General features: G+C 45.1%; 2 protein-coding genes across 9 annotated transcripts in view; one reads left to right on the top strand and one right to left on the bottom strand.

Moving 5' to 3' along the window:
- MTUS2 (microtubule associated scaffold protein 2) overlaps nt 1-18702 on the top strand; it is a 262109-nt gene extending 243407 nt beyond the window's left edge. For all 4 annotated transcript variants that reach the window (XM_085062168.1, XM_085062149.1, XM_085062144.1 and 1 more), the window contains 7 exons: nt 519-733; nt 4163-4268; nt 6028-6101; nt 7504-7602; nt 7942-8061; nt 10454-10551; nt 13684-18702. In XM_085062168.1, the coding sequence (XP_084918294.1) occupies nt 519-733; nt 4163-4268; nt 6028-6101; nt 7504-7602; nt 7942-8061; nt 10454-10551; nt 13684-13900 (929 nt within the window). In that variant the 3' untranslated portion in view covers nt 13901-18702. The remainder of the gene's footprint in view (nt 1-518; nt 734-4162; nt 4269-6027; nt 6102-7503; nt 7603-7941; nt 8062-10453; nt 10552-13683) is intronic.
- Nucleotides 18703-19278: 576 nt separating this feature from the next.
- SLC7A1 (solute carrier family 7 member 1) overlaps nt 19279-24065 on the bottom strand; it is a 39574-nt gene continuing 34787 nt past the window's right edge. For 4 of the 5 annotated variants that reach the window (XM_085062194.1, XM_085062180.1, XM_085062202.1 and 1 more), the window contains 2 exons: nt 22324-22432; nt 21053-21729 (listed from right to left, as the gene is read on the bottom strand). In XM_085062194.1, the coding sequence (XP_084918320.1) occupies nt 21693-21729; nt 22324-22432 (146 nt within the window). In that variant the 3' untranslated portion in view covers nt 21053-21692. Of the gene's footprint in view, nt 19849-21052; nt 21730-22323; nt 22433-24065 lie in introns of those variants that run through there. The other variant, XR_014852623.1, reaches the window with a different exon arrangement.

Genomic DNA, 24065 nt, shown 5'->3' with positions numbered 1-24065 from the left:
TTGCAACTGTTCATTAGCAAAGCAAAAGGCTGAGGACACCTTCTGTTTGTGACATTGCTTTTCTGGGACCTGGGGAGCAATAAAGGTGAGGAACCAAATGGGGAAATGGAATGATTGTCATTGACTTGATAGAACTGCTAGAAAACAGTAGTAGACATGTTTGTGAATTCTGAGACATAGTCACTGGGTTAGTTCACTAGAGTAAAAATTTCACATTTTCTGATTGCCTGCAGTATCAGCCTTTCATTTGTGCTCTCTGATGCCAGGAAGCACACAAGGTGGTGGTTTGAATACAAAAATATTTTAAGCAAGTGTGCATTAATGGCTTTGAATGGAGCTGGAGACAGGTTTATGGGATGAGCAGCTTCTAACAGCTTGAAAATGGGATGTATGGGGTACATATCCTTCTGGTCAAGTGGTCAGTCATACCCCTTGTATAACACGTGCACAGAGAGGCCCAATGCCACTGCTTGGTCCCGGGCAGTTCAGAGCCGGTCTGTGTGCTCTTGTCCCCACAGACCTCAACACAGCGAGATGGAAGAAGCTGCTGAGCGAGAAGGAGGAGCTGGAGAGGCGCTTCGAGGAGGAGGGGAGGCAGCTCCGCAGGCAGCAGCAGGAGGAGATGCAGGCCTTGGAGCAGCGGCTGCAGGAGGAGTACAACACCAAGAAGGAGAGCCTGCAGGAGCAGCACAGGCTGCAGCTGGAACAAGCCAGATTGCAGCATCAGGATCAGGTCAGTCTCCACCTGCTGCCTTTGAAGAGTAGCCTGTGCTAGTACTGATTGGGTTCAGATAATGAAATATATTGAACACTCCAACATGAAGACTGGTAATGACTTATGACTGTAAAAATGTGTTCCTGACAGTCTTTACTGCAGTTTCTACCTATTAATTTTACTGGTTTTTCTACATAGTAGTCCGTTACATTGCCATGTGTTGTCTTCACATGCTTCCTGATGTTTTACAATAAAAATATTAAGATTAGCTCTGCTGCCCACACATCACTTTCTCCTCAACCCACCTTTTTAAGTCAATTTATGACTAAAACAAAGGGTTAACAAGAATCTGTTCCACACAGGTAAGGCCAGCAGAGCCATGCCCATTGTTATTTGCAATGCTAGTTAAAGGGCAGGACAGTGAAGTGATAGCAACCATGCAGCACATGCAGCATAAACATCAAGCACATGATACATTCTGGGACCCCTGATTGCTGCCCCACCATTCAGTCTAATCTCTTGGACTGTACATCCCAAGTGGTTCTCTTTGCTTTGCTTTCTGCATGTGGGTAGGAGTACTCTCACAAGCAGCTCTTTTGCCTGCTTTTGTCAGAACAAACACTGTAACTCACCTTTGGGCACCTCTCTCATGGTGGCAGAACATCCTGCACTGGATTATGGCAATAATGCCTTTACTTGGCCTTTTCCTGTTTTGCCTTCAGTGAGCAGCGTGTGCAGTTCTGATTTTTCCAGCTGCAATTTTTATCCTCTACCCAACACCACAGGTCACAGATTTTAAAATAGTCATCTGTAAATGGTTAGAACCTGTGCTGAGCCATGTCTTTGGGTTCTCCTTTCAGTTCATTCAAGTTGGTTTTCTTGCAATGCCCCTCAAAATTTCTGCTTTTCTTTCTGATACGGAAGCCTCCTTCATATTATGGGGTCGTGTTCCCAAAAGCTTTGACAATTTTTTCCTTTCACTGTGTCAGTGTGTCAGTCTGCCTAGTAGAAGATGTTGGCTCTAGCTGCAAGGCTTGCCTCTCCTGGATCACCAGACATCAGCATTTGCCTAGGAATTTTTGTTAATTTTTTTGCTGAAATAGCTTATAGCTTAGCTCTGCTACTCTTTGAAGTGTTTCTGAAAGCTCTCAGGACCACAAGAACAGATGCTGGTTCTTCTCTCACGCTGATAAGTGCAAGAAAGGGTGATACAGGTCATTGTTGGACTTGACTAGAAGTATGCTTATTTTTCTCATGTTTTCACCTATTGTGACTCTATTCATCATCACAGAGGAGCAGTGTAAACACATCTTTGCCTCTGTGGGGCAAATAGTTCTTTGTTTACTCCAGAGCTCTCTATTCTCTGATTACTGAAGATAACACAAACATTTCTCTCCATTGCTTTGAGAGTGCTGCTGTGACCCTAGTATCTCAGAGTTTTAGCCCACATTTTCAATTCATAATTCAGTTAGCATGATGATTTTTAGCAGGTTTTCCCTTTGAATTCCTACTCTGCTGTATACCCATCCTGTGTTGAGTGCTCTTGGATTAGGAGAGGCTGACAGGCCATGCTGAAAAGCTGCTCACCAACAATGTTTCTTGGCCAAAGAAATGGATCTCTTAGGCTGTACATGAAAAAAGCTTTGTCCTTGAGCTGCCCATCTGCATGGGGGGATTTGAATTTGCATCCATAAAGGCAATAACAACAGCAAAATCCCACTGACCATGGATCTGCATGTATTTCTGTATCCATACATCTAATCTGGAAGATAGTCATCCCACTTTCCCTGCTCAGCTCAAGCCATGTTGTCCAGCAACATACTGAATTTCTCCTGCTAGAGCCTCCTCTTGATTTTACTTTATTAAGCCCTAAAAATCCCACCTGAGGTCCTTTCCATAGCCAGAAATAAACATGACTTGTGTTAAGTGAGTTGATCAAGCCTGCAGAGTAAGTTAGTGGTGAAGCTGGAATTAGCTTCCCAGAGAGCTGCTTCCCTGTTCCAAGTTGACTATCTGCCATGAAGATAGTCACTGGATAGTCTTTTTCTTCAGTGGAAGAAAAAGAGTAATTTGGGATGTGACTATGAATCACACAGAAGACAGAAAAATCCCTATAGGTCATTTGGGACATATTTAATTGGCTTTATAGATAAATAACTTGCCAAGGATGGTGGCAGCAAGAGAAAAACCCTTCACCTTCTGAGGGTTTTGGTGTTGAGCAGAATCATTCCTATGAGGTGCTGTTCAGTTGAGAAGCAATTAGAGTATGAATGAAGAATTAAGCAAGGGTGAGGTAAAGAACATGGCAATGCTCATGAGGTTTCAGCTTACAGACATCATATATGAGGACACTGTGCTCTGGGAAAAGTCACATGATAGTTCTTGTACCATTAGTAGCCCTTTGAGTCATCTACCCCCCACCTTCCTCAGCTCTGTCATGCAATATATCAGCAGGCTGAGTCCCCATTAGTTTGCAAACAGCTCTTCACCACTGAGTTATTTCCCACATTATTATGAAAATTAGTTTGGATAATTTTAAATTCCATGTTAAATGCCTAACTTTCATCCTAAGAGCATGTTTTCTCCAATATGGTTGGAAATGTTGCTTCTTATGGGTTACCTAATACATGTTTGACAGTTAAAAGCAGTGAAATAACATTTATTCCAGTCAAGGCAAACTCAGCTGTAGTGACTTTCCACCATTATTTACATAACTGTGAGCAAGTAAAGCTGTTTAGAGTCAAGTCACTTAGCCATGAACAACTGTTTCACTGTAGATGTAAAACAGTTTGATCCTCTGCCTTGCTAGATATGACAGATAATATTGTTTTGAATGTAGGGAATAAGATCACTGTGGTTACAAAACCCAGAAAAGCAAATCAATGCATAGGATTCAGAGAGTGCTCTGGACCACTGACTTAATCTCCATCACCACTTCTCATTGTAGTTCCTTTAATGATGCATATTGAAGCACCATCATTAAGGATCTCACTTTGCCTTTAGCCAAGTCTAGTAACAACCAATATGCTGAAGGATTCCCAAACCCACCAGGTGCACTGGAACACAGACTGCCCACAGCCCTCTTCCAGCTCACTCCCATGATGGCTGTGGGCAGTGTGGTCATTATTATAATTTAGATTAATGGAATGTCGAGATTTCTGAACACTTAATGAACAGCATTTCCTCCTAAGGGCTTTTTGACCTTTTGCTTTCTATTATATCTCCTCATCACCATTAACTTTAAAGAACAAAAATACTGTCAGCAGTGACTACACACTACCACTCAAGGCATCTACATGGCAAAATTGGCTCAGGTGCTGGAAATGTCACATTCAGCAGATCCCTTTGGTATTTCCAGCTCACTGGAGCTCTCTAGCAGTGGCTTGTCAGTGTGCCCCAGAGTGTCTAACCATGTGTCCATGTCTGCGCTCACTGTTGTTGGAACAGGTGGAAGATCTGACAGCTGTCCATGAAGCTGCAATGTCACAGTTGGAAAATAACCACATAGTAGCCATCACAGTGCTGCAGGACGAGAATGACTGCAAGATTCAAGGTAAGCCAGAGACAGCCCAACAGCTACACAGCTATTCCAGGGTAGGAATTAATGCTGTAGTGACATTGTGTTTCTTCCTCCAGAGCAGATTACACAGAATATTTGTGTTGGTCTAATGCTTTCACATGGTGTGGACCATCAGGTTCATGCTGGGGCAGAGGGAGAGATGTCTGCAGTGTGTACAGCATCTAACTTTGACCTGAGCTTATCTGAAGGGGGTCTCTGGGTCAAAGATAAGGCTTTCTCTATGTGTTGCTGAAAATAGAGTCCAAATTCCACATCACTTCACACATGTACTCTTTCAAGAGCCTAATCCTCAGTGCTCAGGAGGCTAGAGCTCTTGGGATATCTCTGAATTTAGGTGCTTCAATGCCCACACTGCTTCTAAAAACAAAACTCTTTATTTTCAGCAGCCCTCTGGCCATGCTGAGCAGACCAAAGCCACACACTGGTTCAAATTTGCACCTCAGCACTGTTATCTTTATTTGGTGTTACAGTTTGGCCACAGGATTGGTGCAGCAGACAGCTGTTTCCTCCCTACCAGTTCAGTATCTAAACACATGCTTCTGTGCATGCTTTGGCTGACATTTAACAGTTATCTGTTCAATCTCCCTATTTTTTTCTACATTTTAAATATGTCTAGTAGGTTTTCCCGAACCAAGCCATATTGCTTAGCTCTGCAGTGTGTCAATTAGAGATACAGTGCAGAGCATAACGTGAACTGAGAACAGTCTATTCCCCTCTCTCATGGGCAGAGAAGGTATCTAGCATAGCATTCGTAAATTACCACATGCGGTTTTGAAAATAAATAAGTAAAAAGCTGTTTCTTGCTTGTGCTTATTCTTATCTCTCCGTTTTTGTTAGTATTTTGTGATCATAAGATTCAGTTGTGGTTCATCAAGGGTCTGGCGGCCAAAGTTTGTGCTGCCTGCTCCTGGTGTGGGTGTGAAATGCCCTCCTGTGCCTGCAAAAGGCACTGCAGCCGCTGCGGGCGAGTGAGCTGTGCGCTGCACTGGAGCGATGGAAATCATCGCTGCTCTGACTGTGGCTACTGAGCAGGGCTTAGAGGGCTGAACCCATGGGCCTGGGGGAAAACACAAAAAATACAGTGTCTTTATACTATAAAGGCACCTGCACTGAATGACAGTTTGATGCCATTGATTTAGAGATTAGATTTTATTTCACTTTTTTTGTTTAACTTTTGGTTATTTATGTCCAGGGTGAGTTATTCTAGTAGAAAAACCTTTCATCGTGTTTGTTGTCTTCTCTGTCAGTCTCACTACTGGAATAAACCTCTTAACTCATCTACCATGGCTTGCAGAGAAGCACTGCCATATTCATTTTTGTATCTGAGGTGGTGGCCCTCCTCTCTATCTCCCCAAACAAATTGCAACCCAAGCTTTTAAAAGTATCTAATTTAAAATTCTTCTATCCAAATTTTTCCTCCCCCAAATGGCCCATTGTCAGACTGACCCTTTTCAGATCAGAGTATCTAGGAGCTGGGAATTCTGAGCAGTTCGGAAAAATCAGAATCTGGTCACATAGAAATAGAGGTATCTGCAAACCATGAAAGATCAGAAAATTCTGATTTTCAGGACGATTTACCTAAGGTCACAGAGCATTTTGCTACCAGTTTCCTACTCCATTTCCATGTCCTAAAACCACATCCCAAATTGCGCATGGCTCACAAAATGTGTGCTCTCAGACCCTGGTTTGCTGGATTTCACTCAGTAATGTCATGTCTGTGTAACTTCTCCAGAACTGAATACTGCTCACAAACTGGAAAAGGCACAACTGGAAGAGACTTTTGAAAAACTGCGTCTGTCACTCCAGGTTAGCAGTTTCTTTATTTCCCACCCCTGTGATGATGCTGTGGAGCAGCTGATGGGCAGCCCCAGACACACTGCCAGCTGCCAGCACACCAGGCTGTTGTCTCTTGCCAGCTGTGGGACCTCGAGTGCTCTGCCTGTCCAATTTGGGAGCTAGCAGCAAACCCTCAGGAGTTTCCCTCCCCCTTAGCTGGTTCACAAGAGAGAGAAGACCTAAAGGGACAAAAAGACATCTGGTTAAAGCAAGAAATGTCTTTTTTGACCCTGCTGTCTGCTGGCAAATTTGAGCTCTTCCCTGCATGGTGGGGAGGGCTCTGGCACCTGCAGTGGCTGTGAGCATCACCTTATCTACATGGTACCCACCAGCAGGCACCCCAGGGCTCAGAAACTGTGACCTCTCCTTCCTGGCCCTGTGCCTGTGTCTGGGCTTTAAACTCCTCCCTGCTGCTGTAGACACATCTCCAGTCCCACCTGAGGGCAGTGCAGTCCCTGATTTGGGTTGCTCCAGGGCTGGCTCTGCTGTGCAGCCAGGCTGTGGATGGCCAGGGTCAGCCCTGCACATCACAGCTCCCACATCCCACTGTTTAACACCAAGGTCAAGATTGTCTAATCCTTCTAAAAACTCCATGCTGTTCTCACTCCCTAGATGAAGAAATCCCAAGGAGTGGAGAGCAGAAATGTTGTGTGAACAAGTAAAGTATTTGCCACAGCAAATAATGCAAGCCCTGTTTGATTTCATAGGCAGAGACAAATTACAATTTTTAAATGCCCTGACTAGCACATATTGTTGCACTGCTGCGATAGCTCGAGGCATGTCAGCAATTTTGCAATAAGGGCTGACTGATGTAATGTTCCAGACAAGAAATCACAACTGTGAAAGATAAAAATACCATTTTCACAGCAACTGTGGATGTTACAGGTGTTGCATAGACAGAAATGCCCTTGATGGTAACAGAAATATGATTGCTTAAAGTATCATGTTGTTCCCATGTATAGCTCTGAGATGAAATTATGATAATTTAAAGTCCACACCACTAACTCATCATCTCTTGTTACCATGTTAGAAGCCTAGAGAGGTGAAGGAAGCAGGTATCTACTGCCTCTAAGGACCACACAATCATGCATGTGATATAAATTCCAGCTTTCCTAAGGAGGAATATGTTTATTCTCATCCAGCACAAGGTGATGGGGCAATTTAGCATCAGCTGCACGCGTTCTAGGGGTTCTGTGATTCCCTGAGGCTTATCAATCACCCAATTCTATGTTCAAGTGGCCTTACATAAAAAATATTACCCTGCAGGGGTTTCTAAGCCTTGTTTAGCTTCCCTGGTAGTTTTGCAGTGCAGACTGACTGGTATGAATGAATGGAATAGTGTTGATGTGTTAATTGGTGTGTTTCCCTTCAGGACCAGATAGACACCCTCACCTTCCAGAATCAATCTCTTAAGGCCAAAGCAGACCGGTTTGAAGAGGCTCTGAAGAAAAACACTGAGGAACAACTGAAGGTAGATGACAACTCTAACTGTACAGGCACCACAATTCATGTTTCTAAGTCTTACACATCACCTGATTCAATGAAGAGCAATAGGATCCTCACTCCAGGGGTGGGGTGAAGGTCCCAACTGAGACCCCAAACACTGAGCTCTGAGGAAGAGTTAGAAATCTTAGCCAAGGAGGTGTCAAGGAGACAATATCAGGGGTCAGATGGGCTGCAGAGGAACTGGTCCAGGTAGTTTTCATGCCACTGATTCTCCTAAACCCCAGGATTACATTAAGGAATCTCTCTCTTATGGCTGAAGATGTATTTATGGCTGACATATCCAAATCCCTGATATATTTCCTAGATTGTACGAGCTCCTTATCTGCACTTAGAAAAAGATTTGAAGAGCTTAAAACATGTTCTGGAAATGAAAAACCTCCAAATCCACCAACAGGAGAAGATGATTATGGACCTAGAAAAACAGGTGAGTAGTCATTTTTCCTACAAAGAAGACATTGCAGGGGTAATAAAGGACAAGTTTGGTTACAGTAGATGAGCATAAGAGGGGTGAGTAAACACGAGGCTGGGGCAAGACTCAGTCAAAGAGGTTCACATCCATTGATCTGGATTGCTTTTTCAAACAATGCCTGCTCAGCATGTTAGGTTAGACAGTGAGATGTGTGGTGTCAGAAGAATGGAGGAAGGGGAAATTTGTGCTAGTCCAGGGTATAACCAGCCATTCGCCATATGCACCATATGCCCCTGAAGGAGTCAGGTAGCCTTTTAGGGCTGGAGAGGGCAGCTGGAGGAAGATGGAGCCATGGTGTATCTTGCTGCTGCTCCTGCAGGCATTTAGGGTGCTATGTATGAATTAGCAATACTCAGCAAGCAGTCCCTAGCAAGGCTTACACTAGAAAAGGTCTCTCCAGCCCTCTAGTAATGGTTTTCTGCAGCCTATGCTGTTTTCACATCCTTTGCTTGTGGAATTCACTAATGAAGAACTCCCCAGTTCACCATCAATTAAATTTGTTGCAGGAAAGGAGATTCATTTTGTACAGCATAACCTGAGGTGACAGTAAAATAGAGTGTGGTGACAGGATGAGGCAATACCTCAGCTGGGAGCTGTGGCAGCTGGTTCAGCACAGCATTCAGCAAGATTTGTTTCCATTTACAGGGAAATTTGAGAACTCTGATGATTATTTTGCTGAACAGATGCTTTAGTAAGTGGATGTAGAGAAAAGTGCCTCTTTGCAACTGAAGCTTATTATCTGTGCTCCTTCCAACATGCTGCTCTTGGAGCTAAGCCAGCATTTGGAAACACTGGGAAAAACAAAAAATCAAAAAAAAAAGCCTATATAATTTCTGGTCATTTAGCTACTTTTGTTCATTAACCCCACACAAGCACACAGTCCTGTTCCTGCTCTTTATCACAGCCTAAAACACTGGGTCTGCTCTGTCCCAAAGGCACACCTGCTTTCCATTTAAAGATATACCTTTGTAGTGCCATAACACCTACAGGACATCTCCAAATGTTCTGGAAGTTGGGTTACCTCACAATGGAGCAAGAGGACATTTCAAAAACAGAGTCACCTTAGCTCCTTGGCAGCTGAAAGGGAGGCTGGAAATGAAGGTGGCATACCTACTTGTGAAAACTGTTGAAGCAGAGAGGGAGCCTGTGATGGTGATTCCTCTCTCAGAGTGTTTCAAAATAGGACCAGAATCCATGTTCTACTCTAACAAAATGTGCTGGGACAGACCAGAATATCTGAGAACTGGGAGTATCCTTTACAATTACCTGCACAGACTGGAAAACACAACCTAAAATTGATGTCTCCACCATTAAGTGTGAGTTATTGTTATTCCCAGTGCACAATATTTTGCTTCTTTATAAAGGCTGGGAAATTCAATAACCGAGCTCACACAGAGATAAGGTTACCCTGTGCTATCTTGTTTTCTTTCAAAAGTGTTGAATTCAGCAAAATTTAAACTGCTGGAAAACCAGGAACTAAGGTGATAAAGTGTGTCAGATTCAAAGCTTGGGGAAAACAGGGCACCTGGGGCTGTGGAATTTGCCTGTAAACACCTTACTGATGTTCTAATACACTGCTACTGATATCCTCAAACTCTGCCCTTGAACTGTCCTGAATAAAGGCTACCTGTGCTTGGGATAGGATTAATTTTGATTAATTACATCTTGAAGTTAAATGTCTGGATTAAGCCTGTCATTTAAGCCAACTTTGTCAGCAGTAGTGAGAAGAGTTTCTAGAGGCCAGCCCACTTCATGAGAATGCAGCAGCACTCTAAGGCTGCTGCTGGGCATCATCTGCCCTGGAGGGTGATTCTATCCTCTCCATAACTGAGGAATCATAATAATGGAGGTTGGATGTCAGACTGTTATGTCTGGAAGATGTACATCACACCATCTTGCACTCCTCCTTCCATCACTAGACAGACCACTCATACCACAGTGCTGGGCAGCTTTCCATGCTGGATCTCCCCATGCTCCTCAAGTGTCACCAGCACTCTCTCCAAGAACAACATCTGGCAAACTGGCTCCTTGGGGGAAAAAAGTTGTGGGGGCACCTCTGAGGAAAACATTCATTTGTGCTGAACAAAACTAAGACCCTCCTCATCATCATCAGTTAGAAGTAAGGGCTAGTTCAGCTCTGCCCCTGCTCAGTGCTCTGCTGATAGCCCCACTTCACCAGTATGATGTGGTGTTTTGAGTTAGATCTGTAAGTCTCAGCATCAGTCAAGATAACCACGTCCACTTATTCTCAAATTTTAGAAGTTGCTCCATGGACTAATACAGAACAAATTATCTTGGATGAGGTGCTGACTGTTCTTCAGACTTAACAAACATTCTTTTGCTGCAGGTTGAAAAAAATTTAAAACTGGAAGAAAAAATCACCATGCTGCAACAGCAGAACGAAGAACTCAGAGCCAGGATTGAGCAAAATACTGTCATAACAAGGTTTGTGCTGGTATTTGAAACCTGTCTGAGCTTAAAAGGAGGCTCCTCTGGTCTTAATTGTCCAAGGCTGACACTTATTTCAGAAGGAGAAAAACTTATTTTCTCCTGAAAGTGTGTTGGTGTCCTGCTCTGCTTGTTTTATTTAAAAAATATTTTATACTGGGGTTTGCTTCCTTTAACATGAGAGTCCGTGTATCTATCTATGTATTTCCATGATTTTGACATGCTGCTGAGAACAAGCTTGCCAGTGGTTCTGATCTCAGTACCAGTGCCCTGAGACCCATTCGTCAGTGGGTAATGAGGATGGGAAATGGGAAAATCTTGGGAAAGACATCCTAATGATGCCCTTGTCACCCAGGCGGGATTATCCTTTGGCAGGTTTTTTCATCAGCACTGCCTTTTTGCAACTTTGTCAGAACGTGACCAGGGTGACAAGGCTCCTTGTGTTAGTCAGGTGACATATAAAGAGCAGGGTAGGACAGTCCCTGTCCCAGAGAGTTTATAGGATGCTGTAGGGCCAGAGACTGCAGTTGGAGCCAGGCAGAAGGGGTGCCAGAGGGGGAACATAGAGTTGGTCGTGTCCCAGCACTGCAGCTACCTAGCTGTCATTGCATCCAGAAATTATGCCACTGGCCAAAAATTAAATTTAAATTTTAGGTGTTTTTTTAAAACTGTCAGTGTCTCATTTCTGATTTTAGTTTTTGTCTTTCTCATGCCTTGTTTCTTCATGACTCAGCTTTTTGAAATTGTCTCCAGCATGTAGATATTCTTAAAAGGCAGCATTGCTTGTACTAACATTCAGATTGGGGCGAGGATTATGTTTTCTCTCACCTGACTATAAATACCTTGTAACACATGTCTGAGGTATGTGTCTACAGCATTTCTGTGCTGGGGGAGGAAAACTGTTAATCTTTAAGGTCTGGTTCACCAGCTCAGTTTGAGACACCTGCTTTTGAGCTGGATAAATTGTGGCCTGGAAGTGGCAGTCTCTCTCCATGCCTGACGGCAGCCAGGGTTCAGTGCTTGGCATCTCTGCATTGCAGCTCCCTGCCTCTGGCTGGGTGAACAACACCCTCCCTCCTCTCCCTGCTGGCATCCAGCTGCAGCACTTTGCTTGTTGCCTGCAACTGTGTAGGACCTGCTTTCAAAAACACCCTTTAGGAGAAATTCTGAATTTGAGGTCAGGCTGGAAAGTCAGCTTCAAGGAGAATAATTTTCAACAGTAACTCTCTGGAGACAGCTGTGGGGCATTTATAGGGACAGCCAGGGCTTTAAAGCTGGAGTTATTAAAGCATGCATTTTCCTGGCAGCAGTAACCGCCCTGACTGCTGATTTCTGTTGTACTGGCACTGCCTGGGAAGTGCAGCGTGAAGGAGCTCAGGGAGCTGCCCCGGATTAGAGCAATTTGTGCCAACTTGCAGTTTGGGTGCCCAAGCGGCTGTGGCAGCCCAGCAGCAGTGAGGAGGGAGGGGAGCCAGAGCAAAGCCAGTCTCTGCAGCACAGCCAGGAGCAGGGTGGGGTCCCAGAGGCACTGGGGGGCTGAGGGGTGCACCACAGAGAGATTTCCAATTACAGCCAAGGGCAGGTACAAAGGGAAGGACAAGAGCCTTGCAGGTAGATCATGACCCAGTTTTGGATGCGGGAGCTCCACAGAGCCCCTGCAGGGACTTCCCCAAGCACTTCAATAAATCATCTGATTTCCCAGCATTTCGATCCTCCCTCCAAATCAGCCAGCATTTCTTGGGTCCTTTGGACTGGGGACGTCTGAAGAATGATAGTTTCCAACACCCAAGAGATAAAGGTGACTTTGCTACCCACTGCTCCATGGCTCAGAACTTTAAGGGGCTGGGGGAAGAAACGGACATATTATTACCTGAGCCACATTACTGTAGGAATCAAGGCTAAAAAAGCAGAAATTCTTAAAATTGTCTTTTAAACAAAATCAGAAATGCCAACCCCACCCTCTCATAGGCTTTGGTGAGTGGACCAGCAGTCCATGACATCTGCTACAGCCCTCAGGACACACCCAGAAAAGGAGTTGTAGAGAACTTTTTGTGTGCATCCAAAATCCACACCCAGCTGCTGCTGAGAACTGAAAACACCTAGGGGAAGGTTAGGTTCCTCCCTGTTCATTTCTATAAAATCATAAATTGCCTGTAAATCAGGTTAGGTGCCTGCCCAGAGCTGCCACAGGTTGATCACATCAGGAGCTGGCTCTTGCCCAAGCGTAATGGGGCTGCAGAAGCCTGGTGCTCCTGCATGCATCCTTCGGGATGGAGGTGTTGCCAGCACAAGCCCAAAACATGTCTCGATCAGGTCCCACAGTCTACCTGCCCTGCCCTGCCCCATTTGTTTCAAAACCTGTCACCAGGTTAGATGAGTGCAGACTCACTGAGGCTGTGGTGCCCATGGGAGATTTCCATGCCCCAGCTCCCAAAAAGCCATTAAGTTATTGGGCATTCTGGGGAGAATACCTCCCTGGTTGTTGCTGGTGAAGTCTCCCTAGTGTTGCAGTTTGGAATAGAGGATATTTTGGGACCAAGGAGGAAGGAGCTGGAGAAGGACCCATAGCCTCATGACATTTTACAGAGTAGAGGGAAAGCCTTGAAGCTGAGCTGTGTCCTGCATCAGGACATCAGCTAAAACTAGGAGCATGGAAAGGGCAGACACCTTTCCCTTTGCACGCCTTAGCAGCAAGTTGAAAAAATCATCGATGCAACTGCTGTCACCCCTCTTTGTGCTTACTCTGACATTCCACAAGTGCCACAAGGCCCGGGAGAAGGGCTGGGGCTTATCCCATCTAACCTTTGGCAGCCAAGATGCCTCAAAGTGGTGTAGAGCAAACACACACGTGCATCTGGAGGCAGAGTCAGACATCAGGGGGGAATCTGTGACTTGTGGAGAGGCTTTTCTCACCCAGCAGTGAAGACAGCTGGGGACAGGTGTACCCCAGCTTCAGTGGCTCAGCTGCAGCCCTAGGGGGAAGGGAAGGGAAGGGATGGGATGGCATGGCATGGCATGGCATGGCATGGCATGGCATGGCATGCTCTGAGTCCCGCCTGGCCCTGGCTGTATGAATGCCACCATCTTTGCCCTGGAGTGCCTTACATGTTGTCCTGCTTCTCTCTCCAGGCAATTGTCAGAGGAGAATGCAAATCTTCAAGAATATGTTGAGAAGGAAGTAGAGGAGAAGAAGAAGCTCAGCAGGACTAATGAAGAGCTGCTCTGGAAGCTGCAGGAGGGAGATGCTGTGAGCCCTGTCAAACTCCCACCTGCACCATCCACTCCTTTTTATCGCTGCTCATCAGGGAACTCCTCTCCAGCAAAAGTCAGAACCTTGCGGCGATGAAGCGACAGCTGTGCACCGAAGATTCCCCGCCTTTTATGCATTTCCAATCTGCAAAATGTTACCATCCAAGGAAGTACTACCATCAACAGGCACCCAGGGTTCATGGCTGCAAGCATGTTCAGTAGCTGCATAGCTTTACACTAGGCAGGGTACTCTTATAGTCCCCACATAGAAACTCTTGGTTCTGACATGTTGATTAGGGTAGCAAAAAAGATAGCCAAAAGCTAGAACAGCAGAAAGTTAGGATAGCAAAGGGTTTAGTTTGATGTGTGAACATTTTGACTATGGTTAGAGCCAAAAGTTGGGAAATGCTCTATTAATGGTTCATCAGAATGAACTTTTGCTGCAGTATTTCAGGTTAGTTACAAATATAGTTCAAGTTGTGAATATTTCTGTATATGTGTCTGTGTTTATATACATGTACGTATTGTACCTTTATACCTATATATAGACGCACACACATATATATGTAGTTGCAGATGTTCTGAATTGCATTTTTTATATTATTGGATACTACTAAGTGCTGATATATTTTCATTACAGTCAGCAGTTTTCTAACTCGTGCCTAAGACTTGTATGTAAACAAAATGCATTTCTGTTTAGCCTCCCAGGAATATTTATACCCAACCTAGAAGAAAGTTACACAGAAGTAGAAGCGCCTTCCAAGTGACCACCAAGTGGTACTCTATGTAACATGAACACCAGCGAATTTGAAATTCTGAGACAGTACTGCCTTCAAAACCATCACCTTTGCATTGAACACCAGAAAATATATGCATACCATCCACTGCTTTTTAACTCTTAGCATTAATATTGTAAGTGGAGATAGGCTAGAGATGAGAAGACTGAGGGGTTTAGCAAATTTGGTAGAGTTTACTGTTTAACATGGTTCAATTTCAGTGTCTTTAAACCCTAGTCAGATCTTATATCTTGTATTACCTTGTCGTGGTTTGGATGCAATCAAAATCTCTGGCTGTAGGTTCTTGTCCACTTTGTTTTATTTCAAGTCCCAGAAGCAAGAAGGAGAAAATAAGTTGTTCATCCTTGACCTTTGCTGGATGAGAGGTTTCCAACAGTAGGATGAGATACTGGGCACCTGCTGGGACTCTAGCTTCCTTCCACCTCAAATGCCAAATAGAGCATAGCCAAGTACACGGGCGCAAATGAGGTCAGAATTTCTTTCCTTCCACATATCTGCATTATTTCACATTGCTAAACTTACCCAAAGTTACAGAGCACTTTGGAAATGAATGGCTAAACTACCTTTATCTTTCCCATCTAGAAGCAAATATGTTCACCCAGGCTTGGGGTGACCACCCACCTGAGAGGATGGTGAGGCCGAGGAGTAGCTGGGGTTGGGACTGTCTGCAGGGCCCTCACGGGCATTGCTAGCAAGATAAAAATACCCCTGAGCATAATTTAAAAAACAATGAGATTTGTGGGATGCTTTTCTACCCAGCTTAGGACAAAGAGCCTGCGTGCAGGCCTGCTTTGTGCACTGGGGTCAACGTGAGCAGGGAGACAGTACCTGGAGGAAATCCCTGGGGTGCAGAGTGCTGCAGGAGGGAGGCTTCCCCACAGGGGTGTGCAGTAGCACCAGCATGCTCTGCACCCACAGCGGTGGCATTGCACAGCCCTGCCATCCTGCTCGAGTGGGAGCTGTGCTTCAGCTTTCCTGGGAAGTACTCAGGATTCACAGACTGCAGCTTAGATACAGCTTCAACAACCATCAAAGCACCTGTGGCCTGTTCCACAGTGTTTAGAAATAAGGTGATTTTTTTTTGTCCTTCTTAGAGAAATTTATTTTTGTAGCAGCTTTTGCATGGTACTGTGATACTGAGTAAATTGAGCATCTTGTTAGAATAGATCATGCCACACCAGCTACTACTGTTGAAATGCATTGCTAGATTTTAGTGTGTCCAGCAAGTACAACCTGAAAGTAAGATAGATACCTAGCACACACATACACACAAAGCCCCTTCTCGCCAAGTACAACTTTAATCACTTTGATACTTGCTAACTGCACAGATATTTGCAATACCTACAGCATTGTCATCTTTCAGTCCACCAATATAATTCTGATATAGTGAGATCATAGAATCATAGGGTAATTTGGGTTAGAAGGGACCTTTAAGACCATCTAGTCCAACCCCCACTGCCATGGGCAGGGACACTTTTCATTAGACCAGGTTGCTCAGAGCTCCATCCAACCTGGCCTTGAACACTTCCAGGAATGGGGTGTCCACTTCTCTGGGCAACCTGTTCCAGTATCCTACCACTCTCATTGCAAAACTTCTCTTCCTTATCTCCAATCTAAACCTATCCTCTTTCAATTTAAAACCGCTGTTCCTTGTCCTGTCACTACAGGCCCTAGTAAAAAGTCTTTCTCCATTTTTCTTACAGGCCACCTTTAGGTTCTGGAAGGCTGCTAAAAGCTCTCCCCTGAGCCTTTTCTTCTCCAGGCTGAACAACTCCAACTGTCTAACCCTGTCTTCATAGAAGAGGTGCTCCAGCCCTCTAAGATCTTTGTGGCTCTCCTCTAGACCCACTCCAAGTTATCCATGTCCTTCTTATGTTGGGGGCCCCAGAGCTGGATGCAGTACTGCAGCTTAGGTCTCACAAGAGTGGAGTAGAGGGGCAGACTCCCCTCCCTTGCCCTGCTGGCCATGCTGCTTTGGATGCAGCCCAGGATACAACTGGCTTTCTGGGCCTTGAGTACCCATTGTTGTTTATTTCCAGCCTCTCATCCACCAATATTCCCAAATCCTTCTTAGCAGAGGTATTCTGAATCTCTTCATCCCCCAGCCTGTATTCGTGCCAAGGGTTGCTCCCACCCAGGTGCAGGACCTTGCGCTTGGTCTTGTTAAACCACATGATGTTCACGTGGACCCACCTTCTGAGCCTGTCCAGATCCCTCTGGATGGCATCCCTTCCCTCCATGTATCAACGGAATCACTCCCCTTGGTGTCATCCGCAAACTTGCTGTGGATGCACCTGATCCCACTGTCTGAGTCATTTAAGAAGATATTACACAGTACCTGTCCCAGTGCTGATTCCTGAGGGACCCCACTTCTTACTGACTGCCATTTGGACACTGAGCTGCTCTGGATGCAACCATCCAGCCAATTCCATATCCAGCTTCCATCCATCAAAGCTCTATCTCCCCAATTTAGCGACAATGATGTTGTGTGGAACTATGTCAAAGACCTTGTGGAGTCCAGGTCGATGACATCAGTTGCTCATCCCTCATTCATCAACACAGTCACACCATTACAGAAGGCCATCTGATTAGTCAGAGTGGCTTGTTGGTAGTTTCTAGGATTCTCCTTTTTACCCTTTGTAAAAATGGTTGAGACGATACAACTGGAGTTGTTACCACAATGCTACTCTAAATGCACTAAAGCATATTACTGGCCCAGGACAGGCTGGCTGAACCTGTTAAAATTTACTCACCTTTCCCCTTTCTATCTGGTGCTTTCCTTATCACTTTGTTGGTTTAAAGTCATATTCAGGAGATGCTTCCAGCAGTGAATTGGGAGTGGGGCTTTTATGGTGGGAAAACTGGGACTGAACCCAGCTCCATCATCATTTGGTATCATTGCCAATCCCTTTCCCATCTAATTTTTGCCTCCCAATCCTGCCTCTCACTAGATTCTTCCTTGGCACACCCTCTGGGGCCTGCCAAATTGCTAGCAAAGCTGCAGGAAGTTTTGCCTAACCAGAAGGACCCAGCAACCTGTCCCTGTGGGGGGTGTGAAGGGTGGCTCCTTCTGGTGCAAGCCCAGAAACATGGACTTTTTTCCCCAAAAAAGGTTATTCCTTTTTTATACTTTTCCTCTGTCCTGTCTTTCTTTGCCTCTGCGTGCTTAAGTAGCTGCGAAAGAAAAGCCCAGGTCACTTGGGCAGTGTGAGGAAGGGAGCAGCCCCTGAATGGGGCAGCCATCCCCAGGGAATGAAGACCCCCAGATGCATGGCCAAACTGCTAAGCCCTGCTCTTGCCAGGGAACTGCAACCATGCAAGGTGAGCTTGGCATTCCCAGCAGGGTAGGGGCTGTATCTCTAGCCCATGCTCCCTGGCCCACCCTGTTCAAAGCCAAGCAAGGGGAAGTGTTTGCTTTTGCAGGACTGGAGACTTCTGAACACCATGGCCACTGAAGGGACTTTCCCATTTGGAAATAGGATGGCCTTTGGCAGGAGAGGGAATGTAGCCAGCGCTAAGCAGAAAGGGTTTTATCAGCTCTGTCTTTAGGGAAGCTGTTTGATTTCGTTAATCTTTACTCAATGCAGAAGGGTGCAGTGGCAATAAAACCGCTGCAGCCTACAGCTGCTCCCAAGGGGCTCCAGAGATGGGCGCTGGGAGCAGGTAGGAGCCATGGGATGGCAGAAGAGCTGGTAGTGAGCAGGGGGCATAGAAAGCTCCTTTTTATTGTGGGAAGGTACCATTTGGCCCTGCTGGGATGGCACCTCCTGCAACTGCTGGCACAGACGAGTTGACTTAGTTGATGCACCATGGCAAAGGCTTGTGTTGGTGGCAGGCAGGGGGAGGAAAGGAAAAACTATCAAGTGCAAAATCAGGTATTTTATGTCTCTGCACTGATTGTGGTTGTGTCCCATGGACACTCTGAGGAGCCTCTGTACAGTTTCCCATGCAGCAGGAGTTCTGTGGTCCCATTTATTATGTGGCTAATGATTACAGGAAGAGTTTGTATTATTTCAGTTATGATGTACAGATAAGTGTAATATATTCCTGATAATAAATCCGTGCGCCAGTGCACCTGTGGGCTGGTGCATACAGATCAGCATGTCCTGTCGTGTTTTTTGTGCCCCCAGAAACTGAGATGAATGGAAAACAAAGCAAAATCCCACGAGAGGGTTACCCCATCAAGGTAAAGGTGGATTCTAGACAGTCATTGGCTTCTGGTAGCATGGCTGGCCAGCTGGGTTACCTGACAGTGGCTCACATGCTATGAGTTTCTATGGATTCATTTTCTAGGATACTTCCAATATGACTGGGGCTCCCAGAACAGGGATTGTGGTCTGCAGTGTTTCCATTAAGGTGTCATGCGCCAGCATGTGGCAACAGGAACATTTCTGCGAGTAGTTCAAGCCTATCAGCAAACACCTGAACTCCCCAATGTTCCAGTTCACTCAGTTTGAACACCCCATCCCCTCACCCTGCCCTCCTGCTGAGAGCCACGGACCTGCTCAGGCTTTGCCACAAGGATTAAAAAGGGGCGAGGTCATACCCCACCTCAGGAATGTGCCCGATAACATTCTCCTGAAAATCTTTCACCAGGCCCCTGGCTTGCTCAGTGCATATGAAGCTGTGGCAAGGACACAAGTTTCATGTTTTCATTGCACAGAAGCCGGTAACCAGGTAGGGAAAAACATTCCTATATTTTTAGTACAATAGGAAACTTTGATCCTGTCTGAGTTTTCATCTTGTTGCCCTCCCACATTTCCCATGCCTTTTGGGAGGCTGTGGCGTGTGTTGACCTTGCCCGTGTTTAACCAAAATAGACTTCAACTTAGTGGCTTTTAATTTCTAAATTCATCTCTCCCTGCTCAAGTGAGACTTTGTATATGCATGAGGAGCAAAGGCTTGGCAGATGGTCAAGACCTGGCGACTGGAGCAGACACCCGACTTCATTTTGTGGGGAAAGCTGCACTTAAAACACACCCTGAAGTGCACTTGGGAGGCAATGAATACATTGCCTTCACTTCCTCAAATTCCAACCCTGCCAAGAGAAGCCTCCCAGTGTACTAGAAACAAGCCAAGATTAAAACTTTTCATTGGGCAGAAAGGCTGTAAAGTCTTTCTTGCAAACATTTGAGTAATGGTCCACAATCCAGCCATGTAATCCAGGAGATGCTCTGATTCCCCTTTCTGCTGCATCAGATGCCTGGTGAGACCCTGGGCAAGTCATTCAGGGGTCTGTTCTTCCATTCTGCAACGCAATGACAGGTACAAGAGCCCGTCACTTCATCAGCAAGAGCCATTCTGACAAACAAATTAAAGATTGTCCACTGTTCAGAGGCAGTAGTATGGAGGACACCTAGGAAAGCATCCACTCATGTCAAGAAAGGGGATTTCTGCATTATCTCTTTGGGATGCTCCAACCCCAGAAGTGTTTGAGGTCAGGCTGGACAGAGTTTTGAGCAACCTGACTGAGTGAAACATGTCCTTGCCAATGTCAGGTAAGCTGGGCCAGATGATCTTCAAAGGCCCCTTCCAACCCAAACCATTCCACAATTCTATGATTTGTTTTTCACTGATTTGAATTTAAATCAGTGGCATTATTTGGGCATGGATCACCTTCATGGTGCTTTAATAAGCCTTTTTAGGGTAGTGAATTAATTTGACTAGGGAAAGCTCTTAAAGAGAATTAAAACAAAAATTCATCTTACAGCCAAAACCAAGGCATTGCCAACCAAACACAGACCCTGGTCTCAACTCCAAATTTCCTGCCTTTTGCTCCAGGCAGGCTATGGAGACAATCTCCAGCTCCAAAGAGAAAGCTCCCCTCAGGAAGTCGGACCCTAGAGTTTAGTGGTGTTTTCAGGGCTGCATGCTCTGTTGGGACTGAGAAGCCCCTGCAAACCCCCACAGCTTCCCATGGGCACGAGGCAGACACCAGGCCCTGCTCATGTATGAACTTCATGCCTGAGGATCCTCCTGTGCTTCCCTTCCCAGGGCAGGAATGTGCTCCACCCACCACGGTCAAACCAAAGTATCACAGCCAAATTCTTTGCTAATGCCATGCAGCCAGCACACAAAACTGATGTGGGGGGAGGAAAATAGGGCTCCACTTGCTGTCAGAGCTGGCCCAGTTCTGCTCGCCACCCCACCACAACAGCCACACCACTGCTGATTTCCAAGGCAAAGAGGTAGGACAGCTCTTCAGAGACATCTGTTGTTTTCAAGCCTTTGCAGTACTTGCACCACACAGTTTCCTGACTAAACCTGGCAATTCCTCCGTGGAGTCAGGAGGAACACCTGCTGGTGTTACCTGTGTGCTGGCAAGCGATCACTCACCTGACAATCAGAGACCACAAACCTTCCCACCATTTCAGAGCACTGACGTGCTTTAAAGCATGTGAGTACATAGCTAAAAAAAACCAGTCAAATAAAACAAAAAATATGAGACCTGATACTTTAAAGAATGCAAATCTTGCAGGTGTTTTCTTAACCTGGTGAAATCTAGTGTTTGGTGAGAGCCTTTTTTTTTTGTATGTACACAGAAGGTACAGCTCACATAGGGTAAATGATGGATCTGGTCTATGGCTGACAGTAGCACTGCAAAATATACTCCATGTATAATCAGGTAGACTATCTGTGGGGAGGTAATTCCCAGGGCTACTGAAAGAAAGACATTTGGGAGGCCTGGTTTTACAGCAGCATTTGCACACAGAAGCAGTTCTCTTTCTACACACTGGGGGAAAAAAAACCAAAACAAAACAGGTGAGGGAGAGAGGGAAGCGCCCCAGATGAGCTGCCAGTGCTGCTGGGAGCACGCCAGAGTTGTGGCTTTTTATCTTGTGGTCCCTTTTAACTGTGCTGCTAAACAAACTGCAAGCTGCAGTAACAGAGATGGGGAGGCCTGCATTCCGCTTCAGTATTTCTGCATTACTGATTACAGGTGTGATCTGGTTCAGGATCCCCACCAAAAAGTTTCTTTCACCACAGCCATTCTTCAGTCGCCCGTAAGCCAACCATAGTCATTTACAGCTGTCTGAGCCAGTGTCTGTGTTTCTCTCCACTTCTGCTGAGGCTGCATAGCTGGCTTCCACACTATGCCATATTCCATAGGAAAAGTAGATGATAAAGCCTGTGGAAGCCAAGGGAGAGGGCACTGTTAGCTCTGCAAGGAAACAGAAACCCCTATTCCCACCCACTAAGTCAAGTTACACCAGTGTAAGTCCAGCCATCCTCACAGTTAGCTTCTAGCAGACAGCCACTACCTTCCTAAGGGAAAAAAAGCCATGAACACAGGTACCAGCCTTTAAAAGTCAATCTATCTCAGTGCCAAATGGGACCCCGATTTGAGCATTTCAGGCAATTCAGACTTATCTACATGGCTGCTGGGAGCATCTTGGGATGCAGCTCAGCTTCTTCATCTCCAGAAGCACAAGCCCCAGCACCTGGACAGCAGCTTAAGGCCAGCCAACAAGAAACTGTGGTTTCTTGCTGGCAACGAGACCTGTAAGATGGTTCATGGGTTGTTGTTTTGACCCCACAAAGGCATCAAGACCCTTGGATTTGAAACAAAGCTTGTGACATGCTGCCTAAATGGCTTCAGTTAAGTCACCAGGGCAACCACCCAAGGATGATCAGTGCAGAATCCCTCCCAGGAATGCTACAGTAAATTTATGGTTAACAAAATCTAGTAATTTTGGACATAGCACTTATCACTCTAACTCACCTAGGAGCATCCAGATTGCAAACCGGACCCATGTGCCTGCGTCTAGCTGCATCATGAGGTAAACGTTCACAAAAATACTCCCAACAGGAAGAAAGGGCAAAAAAGGTACCTGAAAAAGAACAAGGTGTGTGTTACACATCCACAGGCATGATTAATGGGCAGGAAAGAACATCACATCCCTTGTACATGGGAAGTAACAGCTGTTACCAACTCTTCAGCTGCCAGATCTGAGAAAAGGCAAGGTTAAACCCAAAAGGACATCAATCCACCATGGGAGGGAGACGTGAACAATGCTGTTCAACTGTTTTAAAAGTTTGTTTTGTGGTCTGGAAGAAGGCAAGAGGCAAGCTTTAGTGGCAATACTAAACACTTGTGGGGCAAAGGAGAGAAGAGTAAAAACCAAGGACTGTATCATCATATGCACCTACTGAAGACCAAGAGATGAAGATAAGGGGAATGTCATGGGAGGGACCTGAAGAACTTCATCCAGCAGGTACCAAGGTAATGAAGCAATAGAGAGCAAATTATCCCAAAGCAAAGAAAACCAGCAAATACTGCAAGACATGACTACAGCTGTACCAAGGATGCCTTAGTGGTTGGAGAATCAAAGAATGAGACAGTAAAGCCAAAATGCAAAAATAAGAACATAAAAAATAGCACTGGTATGCAAAGATAAAATCAAACAAGGCAAATTATAATAGAAAGGTTTCTGAATATGGCGGAACTAAGTGAAAAGAGAACTTTGCTCCTAAGAGAAAATGAGATTTACAAAAACAAACAGTCTGAAATGTGGGACTTTCTTGATTTAAGCTTTGTCAGAAAAAAAAATTATGCTAAGTAGCTGCTCACATCGTTAGAGAGAGGGGATAGGCACACAAATTAGAAGAGAAAAGAAGAATATTCTTCTAAATTTGGCTTTGTCAAGTCAGTAGAGAAAAATAAAATTTCCCTGAGTGGGTTAGTTATGTACCCAGAGATTGCAGAAGTGAGCTCTGAACTATTAAATAAGCAACTCCGAGACGTCTTGGTAGACTGGTAAGGTCTCTAAAGACTGGACAAGGGAGAAAAATTACCTATTAAAAAAATACAGAAAAACAACCAGGAAACACACAGGTCAGCCTTGGATTTCCAGAGTGATTTTGGAGAAAAATCACAGTCAGGTTGCAAATGTCTGAAGAACAGCACAGAGATAAAAGACAAGGTTATCAAGCATTGGAACAGGCTGCCCAGGGAAGTGGTGTAGTCATCATCCCTGGAGGTATTTAAAAGCTGTGTAGATGTGGCACTGAGGGACATTGTTCAGTGGTGGACCTGGCAGTGCTGGGTTAATGGTTGGACTTGATGATCTTAAAGATCTTTTCCAACCTAAATGATTCTATGACTTTACGATTACAGATTTTGCTGTGACAGGTGTAATTTTTTTTTTTCTCAGACAGGGTAGCAGCTGACAGAAAAAAAAGGAGGTAAAATATCCTGAGTGAAAGATGAACAGACCTCCTCAGAAGCACATTCAGAAAATACAGTCTAGATGAGAGTTCCTAAGTTTTTTGCTCCTGGACACTACCTTGGAAAATTCTTGCTATATTAAGTTATTCAAATCTGTGAGTTTACAGAAAAACTTTAATTGAAGAGCAATCAAAATGAAAGCAGCTTGGAGGATGGAATTATAATCCAAAATTAATTTAATAAATTGGGGAACTACCTGAAATCAGTATTTTAAAGCATGACTTGTAGGAGTAGTC

Source organism: Lichenostomus cassidix, chromosome 1 (genome assembly GCF_008360975.1).
Source record: "Lichenostomus cassidix isolate B80296 chromosome 1, HeHo_3.0, whole genome shotgun sequence".
Lineage (NCBI taxonomy): Eukaryota > Metazoa > Chordata > Aves > Passeriformes > Meliphagidae > Lichenostomus > Lichenostomus cassidix.
This window is presented reverse-complemented; position numbering and strand designations above follow the sequence as displayed.